The sequence below is a fragment of the Oryza glaberrima genome, chromosome 11 (genome assembly GCF_000147395.1).
Source record: "Oryza glaberrima chromosome 11, OglaRS2, whole genome shotgun sequence".
Lineage (NCBI taxonomy): Eukaryota > Viridiplantae > Streptophyta > Magnoliopsida > Poales > Poaceae > Oryza > Oryza glaberrima.
Window position 1 is genome coordinate 7,471,523 of NC_068336.1, and position 11,563 is coordinate 7,483,085.

Genomic DNA, 11,563 nt, shown 5'->3' on the forward strand with positions numbered 1-11,563 from the left:
ATGTGGGACTTTTTAAAATTTATTTTTTAAATTCGTTTGAAATTTATCTATAGAAACTTTGCAGATCTAAAGTTTATACCAATAAAGTTTCTACATTAAAAGTTTATGTGTATAAATTTTCTACAAAAATTTGTATGTATAGGGTTTAGACACAGTTAGTTTATATGTCAAAAGTAAACGTACGTAGGAAGTAACATGTTAGGGCCCAGTGGCCCACAACTACATCCTAATTACACTAGGATTTAGATCATCCCAAATTGCTGAAAAATATGTGAAGCAATGGTTAGAATACCAACAAACCAGTTGTATGTAAGACCGAAAAAAGGCAAAACCAACGAACCAGTTTTTTTTTCTCGTTTCGATCTCCCGTCCTCCACACACGCAAGTTAGGCATACAAGTGGGTCCTTCCCCGATCGCTCGCCGCAGGCGCCAGCGATCAATCGCGTAATAGGGGGACCCGTTGAGGGATGCGGTTCGATTAAGGGGCAAGATAATGAGAGAGGTAAAATAGACTTACTCCAATGAGAGAAAAAACATAGATCCATCCAGCCCTACCCACTCTTCATTCGAAATGGGCCCAGCCGACTTCACCCATAAAATGGGCCTCGATACGGCCCACCAAACACGTTTCCCTTTTCTTTTCTTTCTTTCTTTCTTCTTCTCGTCTCTTCTCGCCGCCACCGCCGCAATGCTCCGCGCCGCTCGCCCCCGCCGAGCCGGCGCGCTCCTCCTCGCCGCCGCGGCCGCCGCCTCCTCCTCAGGAGCGCTCGCGTACGACCGCCGCGGCGGCGACGGTGACGGTGAAGCCTTCTCCACCACCACCACCGCAGTCCGCATCTCGGCGTCCTCGCCGCTCCGCCGCGCGCTGTCCTCCGCGGCCTCGGGGATCCTCCCGGGGGGCAGTGCACACCTCCTCCCGTCGCCGCTCCCTCTCGGTGAAGGTACTTCGGTTTCCCTCCGTTTTCTCTTTCAGACTAGCTCCTGCCATTTTTCGGCGTCGTCGTTCGTCGGGGTGACGTGTACGGTTCTCGCAACGGTGGATTGATTCATCGTTTTTTTTTCCTACTGTGATTGCTCGACGTAGATGCGTGATCTGCTTTCCTGTGCGAGTTCAATGTATTTTGCCAACTATGTATGAACATAGTGTGATATTGAGCTATAAATTTGTGGCCGCCTTGTCATATGCATACATTCTAGCGTGTGGTGTGTAGCTACGGTGTTGTGCATCAATGTGCTGGAGTTATTCTAGTTTAACCACCATTGTGATTTCCGGAAATGGTGGTTCGATGTGGAAATGAACAATGCTTCTGAATTTTTAGTAGGTGGGTGAGAGATCCTGTGCGTGGGAGTTTTTCTTTGTTTATCTGTGCAGTTGCTTTCTTGATGGGTAGTTAATTTAAATTCAGTCATTCCTAAAATAAAAATGTTAAATTGAGCGTGTGCCCCCACTATGTTATATTATATGTACTCTATTGTGCTGTGTACCAAAAGGACTGGTTGAGGACCAATCTGATGGCATGTTGTGTGTGGAGATGAGAACATAGTATGTTATCCCATTACATTGCAGAATCTGCGTATATCTGACCATGTAAGTATGTGTTAGATTTCAGCTGTTAACAGTTAGCTTTGACTTTCGCTTGTTCTGTAGAAGGTATGAAATTGCCTCTACACTGTATAAATGCCTTTTATGAGTATTTGAGCTGAACAGCTTCTGTGATTGTCAATAAAATGTTATGAGAATATTCACGATGTGTAACTTAACAACATATTCACTATATAAGAGAAGCACTCAAGTGAATTTATTTATTTATTTTTGCTGAAAACAATAGTAGCCACCATATCTTCTTGATTAATCTCTCGTATTTTTTTCCTTGAAGATCTTAATGTGTACAGTTTACGTGCAGGGTTTTCCTTCCTAAATTTCTTCACATCTGCATCAAATTGGAGTGCAGGGTTTCCCACCCAAAATTCCTTCGCATCTGCGTCAGTTCCACCCACTAATTTGAGCAACCAGAGCTCTGATGGAAACTCAGATGATTCAAAATGTTGCCCAGGATGTATTAACCGAAATACAATCGCCAAGGCTGCAGCTGCAGTTGGTCCTGCTGTTGTCAACATTTCTTCTACACAAGGTAAAAACTGTCTAAAGGAGGGTGTGAAAACTTACAGTCAGCACATTAGCTATACATAATAAACTTTTGTTTGTCTTTTTGTAGAAACTCATGGATGGGTTCTAGAGAAGAGCATTGGATCTGGAACCATAATAGACCCAGATGGGACAATATTGACATGTGCCCATGTTGTTCTAGATTTTCAAAGCACAAAACCAATCTTGAGGGGAAAGGTTGTTAACATGTCACTAACTTTCGTAGTTTTCTGTTCATCTCAAGCTGTACACTTCTTCATTATGTTTCCTGCACTTATTCATATAAATCTGTGATTTTTGCTCAGTCCTGAATATAATTTACTCACGGGGGAAGTATACCAGTATTTTATAGGATAAATCCATGCTGTGCCAATAGTTTTCATCAATATCTGAAATATGCCAAAGAAAATGTGAGGGTAACATGCAGTTGTCTTACGTTGGTGAGACATTAGTGGCACACATAGGCATTTGATGAAACTCAATGCCATGATATGGATAACCCCTTATATCATATTGTTCTTTTCTTCTTCTTCTTTTCCGGGTTTAGTGTTTTTTTTCCTAATATGGGAAAATAATCTTGGACATCAGAAACACACTTATCTGATATACTCCAAGCTTTAGAATTCAGGCTTTTATGTACTAACTTATTTCCTTATATTAGTACAGATGCAACAAATTACAATTGGCTTGTATTGGAATTTACTGTTTGGTTTTGTATTTCAAATACCACTTTGCGCTTGGACAAACTGAGTGTTATAGGCCTTTAATGTTCTTTTGAAGAAAGAGAATGACGTAGAATAATTTTTTTCTCTGTACTAGTGGTAAAATCCTAAATTTTAGTATGGTCAAATTATTATAGCTGTGCTTATGATAGCTATGAAGTGTGGGGCCAAATTATTGTCCATGTTAGAATGGATAATTCAGTGCCTAATGGTCCGGATCATCTAAGTACTTGTTTTCTTAAAAATTATTATACAATAGTTGTGCTTATGAATTATGATAAATACTTTTATACTGTTTCTTACTTAGTACTATTTGATAATTCTTGCATGATTTTGGTTGATATAGGTTATTTTTGCAATGTGTTTGTATAAATCCTGATTCTTTTCTTACAAAGGTTGAAATTGTAATAGGTTAGTGTGACTTTGCAAGATGGTCGTGAGTTTGAAGGCACTGTTCTCAATGCTGATCGTCACTCTGACATTGCTGTTGTGAAGATTAAATCGAAGACCCCTTTACCATCTGCAAATCTTGGATCATCATCTAAACTTCGACCAGGTGATTGGGTTGTTGCTTTGGGCTGCCCACTTTCTCTTCAAAACACAGTTACAGCTGGTATTGTAAGGTTAACACCTCCCTAAGTGCAGACCTAATCTCTTTAGTTTGTTGTACTCTCATTTGTTGTCCATCACTAAGATTATTAGCTACCTTCTGATTGCAAGCTTTCTACTTGTTTTTATGGCTTTAATGTTTCACTTCCACCCCATTCTCTTGTAGTTGTGTTGACCGGAAAAGCAGTGACCTAGGTCTTGGAGGAATAAGAAGGGAGTATTTGCAAACAGATTGTGCTATCAATAAGGCAAGACCCTTTACATTATACCCCTAAGTCATTGCTTTTATGAGTACACTAGATTGTTTTATACTAATGTTTATGCCATTGTACTACTCCCTGTCACCAAACCATCACAATAAATGCAGAAATTTTAATATATCTAATAAGCATATGTCAAAGTAGTTTTGTGGTTCAAACCCACTGATAAAACAATGAACGTAACACCACACAGTTCTCAGCTACTCTGTTCTGTTGTTCACTGAGTGGTACTCATAGGTGTTATCTCCTTTATGTACTCTGTTTGTTCAGTGAGTGGTTACCATTGGTATATCATCTCACTGGGTGGTAACAATTGGTTGTTAAAATCACGATTCTAGTTATAGGGTGATTTCTACGATTCCACCCAACCAAACAACTAAAATCATATCAAGAATCATATCTGGAAGTCTCGCAATCCTAAAAAAACTCAATGAAGGGGCAAGTATGTCCCCCTTGAGTTGGCTTTAAAGAAGGGGCCCCCGAAACCTTGTGCAGGGAAGTGGGTACGAAGCCCACCGAGACCTCTACTGGGTGATCTACCACTGAGCTACAGCTCATCCACGAATGCTTGTAATCCCAGTCATAGGATCACTAGTCGTGTAGGATCGTATAAGATTGTACCATTCTGGGAGTTGGCTTGTGTGGTCTTTCTCAGGTTTGGAAAGAATTAGAACTTCTACGTTGATTACTTTGAAGTTATTATTTGATGAATTAGTTTTTCTCTTTAAATTTGGAATCCTGAAGGATGAAAAAGTAAAAATGGATTACATATATTTAGTTTAGTTTGTCACATAAAATGTCAAGATCATTAAAATTGCTATTCTAGGCGTAGAATTGTTCAAATGATATCAGAATGTGACCTAGTTGCTAAATAATACTACCTCCGTCCCAAAATTAGTTCATTTTTCACCCATCACATACATACCAATACAAAAGCAAGAGGACTAGAATACCCTCCAACTAAATCCCGATGGAATTGTCCCCCACTTACTTCCAACGCATTTGTCCCCCTACTTTCACAAACTACAATGTAATGATTGCTTAAAAATGAACCTATTCTGGGACAAACAAGTGGAGGCAAAGATGAACTTATTTTGGGACGGAGGGAGTATATTTACCAACCAAATTATGTGTAAATGATCTAATAAACATGCTTACCATTAACCCATGGAATGTACTGCACATTGCTGAAAAAAAATCAGTCAATAATGCATGTATTCCACGGTATTATGTTATTAAGAGGAATACAGTATTATGGTGCTAAGATAAACGATAAATGAATCAAATTAGGTGCCACGGTGATCAAACGGACTCTCATGCCACTTTGGAATAGGTCTAAGATTCTACGCTTTGATCCTAGAGTTCAATTCTACTGAAGCATATACAATTTGATTCAGGATCGCAATTCTAGTAATTGCAGAAGGGGGTAATCGGAAAATTGTGAATTACTTTTCCCCTTCTTATCAGGGCTTACCCAACTAAGAATATAGTACATTGTGCTGTCAACCATCCCATTTTCCTTTTAATTTTCTTGCTTTCTTGTTATACTTGTTTGGAGGAACATAAACTCCTTTGTGTCTGTTGGAGTTATTTTTTGTTGGTTCTGTACTCTGTCCCATGGATGATTGGGCTCACATGTACCGACTTCTAGGATTTTTTTTTCCCTAGTTCCTGTTCTAGTTTCTCAATTTCTCTATGTCAAATAGTTCACGCATTTATTGGACACAGGGAAACTCTGGTGGTCCACTTGTGAATCTTGATGGTGAAATTGTCGGAGTTAATGTGATGAAAGTTTGGGCAGCTGATGGTTTGAGCTTTGCAGTACCGATTGACTCTATTGTGAAAATAGTGGAGAACTTCAAGAAAAATGGGTATGCCTTCCTTCTAAGTTGTATGATGCCAGTTGCATTGTACTATTTATTCCTAGATACCATTCCTGTGTATTTCGTCTTTTCTTTTGAAATATATTTGTTCAGTTCAGGTTGAGGTTTTTTTAGTGATTAAAGCCTGTAGTTTACCCACTTAGGTACTTCTATAAATGTGAGAATTAAATGGAATGCCCTCATTGTTTCCAACTTGTTCTGTGGGAGAAATAAAATACAAGAAATCGTTTGGTGGTTAGTCTGTCTTTATGCATTGACTTTTATGAATAGTTTTCTTTTTTTTGTGACATAAATTCCACATGCATTGCACTCTTGTACAAGAATGAATTATGAGGACATCTAGCATCATAGTATCATACTTTCAAATCAGCTTGTAATATTTCTGTCAATTTTGAAATAGGTATATATCTAGTATACACCCTCAATTACCAGAAGAATCCAACTTCAACCCTTCAACTACATGACCGTCTAAGTTTCACCCTCTTGATTATGAAAATCAGTAAACCCTTTACTCTCAAGACTAGTGTGGTTTTGGTTGACATGGCATTCGAAATTTCGAGTCGTCGCGTCCTAATGTAGTAACTATATCTTGGCAAAAACAAACCCTACTTGTCCTTTTCATGTGCATATTAGTGTGCACATGGTCACAGTTGGCATACTAATGCACACATGGAAGCCCTCACTAATAGTTTCATGCTGATCACCGCCGCTTCAAGCAGTTGTGGTCACTGACCTTATTTCGGTGCCTTACACAGCCATAAAGCTGTTGAATTAGCTACCATGTTATTGAGTTCCTCACCATAGCAGTCATTGATCCCACTCAAGTCTTGTTTAGCACGGGTTAAATCATGACCAATTTTCTGGGATGGGCTGGTATATTTAGTTCGAATTCCCCAAACAATCCGTATCAGTGGCTAGATGAGGACTAGGAGTAGGTGACTGTGAATAGGAAGGCGATTCTCACCCATTTCAATTCTCTGGTAGCATACATGTGGTTTTCCATTTCACCTGTTTTCCTTCGCGGTGTTTAAAGTGATGAATTCACTCTTGATGAGTATGTGAACTTTTGTACCATTCTTCAAGACAGCAAGACTTTTCCAACCAGCCAACTTTGCATCTTATCAATTCGTTTGATCTTGGCCACTGCTCCACCTTGCCTCCATGGCTTAAGATGTGAGGAATGAGAGCACTGCTTAGACCCAGCAGGATTATTGAGGATAGTTGGGGAGATAAAATTACGAGAAGATGCATATTTGAAAATAAGACAGTGACAAGGTTGCTCGTGTAGTAACTTTGACAGTGAGGGTATTGGGAAGGGAGCGGCGCTCAGCTGCTGGCGGTTGCATATAAGAGAAACAGAGAGAGAGAGAGAGGAAAACACTGGTGAGGCCTATGCTTTTGTAGTTTGGGGGCTCATAAGAGTCAAATGGGGTAAAATGGGTGTGTTCTTTCAAAATAGTTTCAACATGCTTACAACAGTAAAGTTCTGTAATATATGTATTATCGTCACATTTATTTTATCATGATTAAATCTTCTAGTTCCTGTTGGTTTCTCTTGTGCGAAGAGAAGTAATGAAACCTCATTCAATAGTGAACAATTACTTGAAATCAGACATGGCTTTGCTTTTGTAATGAACACTTAGCTTAGTTGTTCTGGTTTAGCTTGTAATATGCTTAGCTGCTACTTATACTTGTCCAACATGCAATGCAGGAGAGTTGTAAGACCATGGCTTGGTTTAAAGATGCTTGACCTTAACCCAATGATCATTGCACAACTTAAAGAAAGATCAAGTTCTTTTCCAGATGTAAAAAATGGTGTGCTTGTTCCAATGGTAAGTGATGCTTAATTCATCATGTCTGATGAATCTTCTTGCAGCTGGGTAGAGTGGATCTAATCACCTTGTTTGAATTGAATTTTACTGTTCAGTTTTAATCATCACAGTGCAATGGCCTTTGGATATTGGCTGGAGTCTATGACTGTTTAACTCAACTGCAAATCTGGTGTCACATGTTTAGCATGCGTCTATTTTTATTATGATCATAATAGTAGTTGGCACTGCTGACACCATATGAGTGTCAACCAGGTTACACCAGGATCACCAGCTGAACATGCAGGATTTCGTCCTGGGGATGTGGTCGTTGAATTTGATGGTAAACTGGTTGAGAGCATCAAAGAGGTAACTAAGCTAACTAGTGTATCACTTACAGTATTCCTTTAGGAACCTAGTAATTATATTGTCCTGTCTTCAATCCAAGAGCCAAGAGCATGTTAAACCATATTCATAAATAAAATATTTATTCCAGATCATTGATATCATGGGGGACAAGGTTGGAGTGCCATTTAAAGTTCTTGTTAAAAGGGCGAGCAATGTAACTGTGTCTTTGACAGTGATACCAGAGGAAGCAGATTCTAGCAGATGACTCACAATTAATCTTGCTTGAAAGGTTGAGCAAAGAGTAGAATTTTCCAGCACAACTCATGTATCCTATATAATTTAGTTTATACTTCCTCCGTTTCACAATATAAGTCATTCTAGCATTTCCCACATTCATATTGATGTAATGAATCTAGACATATATATATATCTAGATTCATTAACATCAATATGAATGTGGGAAATGCTAGAATGACTTACATTGTGAAACAGAGGGAGTATGCCCTATGAACGCTTTGTTGAGTTTTTCTAACCAGGGGCTACAGATGCTCTCCTTTCCAGAAGAGGAAAACAAGGTGCGAGCGAATTATAGTACGATATGGAGTTGGAGCAACAAGTCAATTTTGCCAGTGGCATATGCTTATAAACTGAGATTTCCATGTTTGCCTTGTGTTCTGTTCTGTGGTTTGCAGCTTGTTTCATTGTCAGTGTCTCAAATAACTTTTTGTTATTTGGCAAGCTCAGTGTAGCTTGTGCTCTCATTCTTGTGTCCCTAAATCTAAATAAAGTCTTTTCCCTCCTAATCAGTACCACATCTTAATAAAATGGAACCCTAATAATAGACAGCAATACAGATAGATTAATCATTTCTTGATACAGTTCTATGTTGCCAATTCCATATGGTATGTACAGTATATATGTTCTAGATGTCAGCCAACTTCCTTCTGTTTTAGATTCAAAGGCATAGTGATACATCTCAACAACATGCTAAAAATAGTTAGCAGCTATCATGTCGTCTCAGAACAACCAAGTATGCCCGACTTTTGTACGATGGTGTCAAAGGAAAAATGTAAAGATGGAGATTGAATAATGTGAACTCCCCATCAATAATTCTTTGCTTTCTGCATTGCAAAAGTTTCAAGGGGTGAATGATTTTACAGATTGTTTGAAAGCAACTTTTTTATGCGTATTGGAATCTTTCGCTTGTCTGCAAGTTCAGGTTGGTACCTTTGGTGTGGGCACACGCCCCCTGCTGCCTGCCTGCCTTGTGCAATACCGAAAAACCTAGGTCCATTTCTATTGGTTGTTACATGCAACATCATACTTTTGGTTGAAATGTCCCTCTCGTACTTCATCATTGGGCGATATAATTTCTTTCTTTTTTTTTTTATGTTGTTGATCGTTGTACACTTTTTTCTACCTGTGTATGGTGTACCAATAGCCTAGCTTAACTGGTTGCATCTTGCTCGGAATCATTTGTGCTTAAATACTAATTAATTCCGTCTTTGCTATGTTCATGATGTAAATGGTATTGGTAGATTATTGCCTATTATGTTATGTTATGTGACCCTGTCTATATAAACTATGCTGTACATGTAACTGTAAGACTTTTTTTTATTATGGAAACAAATATATATATATATATTGTGTTTTCTATGTTGTCACCCTAAGGCGTCGAAATCAAGAAATCAAAAACAACTTTCTGTTGAACTTTACGACTACTTGTGGGGTTGTGATTGATAGGGCAATCATATCATTTGGCGAAATACTCAAGCCTGTCTATCACTGAAACGAATTAGTGAGCGATTTGTTATAATTAATTATATGTTTCTGGGAGGAATTTCTAGGGCTAGCAAACAACTCATTCAGGATCATGACTAGATGTCCTTTTAATCCTATAAATATATTTTAGCACGTTTTTTCTTTTTGTATATTTTTCTACTCTACAACAACAATAATGCAGATGGACCGACTTGTCACGAATCACAACCTTAGATGCTTTATGATTAGACTGGTCGATTTATTTTGGTAGAGCATTGCAGCTCTGATGTTATAAAAAATTGTACCTTGACTGCTTTATGTTACACCATGCTTTCACCCTTAGATTACCCATCAGGGAAAAAGGCAATAAACATACCATTCATGAAGATTGCATGCATAGTTCATCATAGATTTGTGGTTGACAACACACTAATATGATTCAATTCACATATGATTTTTATTTTAGCTGTAGCATCTGTATGCTTTTCAGGGCCGATGCTTTCACCTTTTTCTCAACACTTCATTTTCACATGCCATTCCTCGGACCAGGACATGGTAGGAAGAGAACAGCTTCAGACAGTAACAGCCTTTTACCATTTTGCATAGTGTGACAGTAAGCTGACTGCAACTGGGACTGTAGGAGGGTTAGATTTTTTTCAACTGCAGTAACATGTGCATCTGCTTTAGACCTTGTTCCGTTAATTCCTCACCTAAGGATTGAGGAGAATTTAGGGAAGGTGTGGAATAGATCTCCTTCAATCTCCTCTAATCCCTTCTTAATTCCTCCCAAAAGGTTCAAAAGGTTGAAAGGGATTAATTCCACATGTGAAGTTAATTCCCCTCTAATGTCTTCCTTATATGGATTAACCGAACAAGCCTTAGCTGTGTGGTTTGAGCCGTTCAAAACCGAACAAGCCCTTGCTGTATTTTCCTGTGAATAGGCTGTGTGGTTTGAGCTGTTCAAAACAATAGTTCTTTTGGAACGCAGCAATTTTACAAAAACTAGTTTAATTTCTGCAAAATTCCTTGTTCCAAACTCCAAAGGAGACGGTCGATACATCATGGGACTATTACATTCTATTGCGCAAGCCAAAAGAAAAATGGGCATGTAGGATCAAATGTAATCATTCGAATCAAATAGCTCATATATCTTCTGTTTGTTAATCATATTGATCCAAAAAAAATTCCTGGATCGATCACCAAAACTTCACCCTGATCTGATCTGGAATAACAGGGATTAGGTGTGCAGCATGCATAACTACAGGAATGGTAAAAACCTTCATGCCCCTTTTGATTCAAAGGAAATTTATAGGAATTTTAGAAGATTTCATTCATATAGGAATTTTTCCTACAAAGCCCTTTGAATCAAAGGAATGAACCCTATGGAATCATATGAAATTCCTATGGAATGCTTCTTCCTATACAAGTTTTGGAGGAATTTTAACAAGAGGTAGAACCTCGTGGAAGAAATCCTTTGAGTCTTTTATCTCTCCTCAAATTCTTGTGTTTTTCCTGTGGTCCAATCAAACGGTCATTCCTATGTTTTTCCTGTGTTTTGCAATCCTCTGTTTTACACTTATATTCCTGTCAGAATCCTATATTTTTTTCTATTCCTCCGTTTTCTCATTCCTGTGATTCAAATGGGCCCTCAGATTTAATTGTGAAGCTGAAAGGGGGCATGCGGTTAACTTGAGCTGTCACGATCTCTGCTGCTGTTATGATGCACATCAAGGTTGCACACATGTACTTGTGACATCTATTAAAGGCCCAATAATTCCAAATTATGTCAAGGTCAACGACAAGTACCACCCTAGCTACCTGCTGCGAGATTGTTGTCAAGGCTCACCAAGTGACATGTTGTTGCACCATTCTCTCTTGACGAAGTCTAAAATAAAATTGTAGAAAATCATTTTTTTTTCTAGTGACAACAATCGCTCGTCATAGGTCTCACAAGGCGTGAATGAATTTAATAGGGCGTAAATGAGAAGTTTGGAGTCCAATGACTTGAGTAACCAAATTTCATAA

General features: G+C 38.6%; 1 protein-coding gene across 3 annotated transcripts; it reads left to right on the forward strand.

The window, feature by feature from the left end:
* The first annotated feature begins 665 nt into the window (after positions 1-665).
* LOC127753728 (putative protease Do-like 14) lies at positions 666-9,581 on the forward strand. 3 transcript variants are annotated; one of them, XR_008012688.1, is made up of 10 exons: positions 666-942; positions 1,906-2,133; positions 2,218-2,345; positions 3,281-3,492; positions 3,645-3,726; positions 5,467-5,609; positions 7,333-7,453; positions 7,706-7,798; positions 7,926-8,102; positions 8,323-9,580. XR_008012688.1 is itself a non-coding variant. In XM_052279151.1 (10 exons), the coding sequence occupies exons 1-9, from the start codon at positions 690-692 to the stop codon at positions 8,040-8,042; spliced, it is 1,377 nt and encodes a 458-aa protein (XP_052135111.1). In that variant the 5' UTR covers positions 666-689; the 3' UTR covers positions 8,043-8,066; positions 8,323-9,581. The 3 variants fall into 3 exon arrangements, 2 of the variants coding, with proteins under 2 accessions (XP_052135111.1, XP_052135110.1); XM_052279151.1 differs by having other exon boundaries at positions 7,926-8,066; positions 8,323-9,581; XM_052279150.1 differs by having other exon boundaries at positions 7,926-9,580.
* Positions 9,582-11,563: the final 1,982 nt, after the last annotated feature.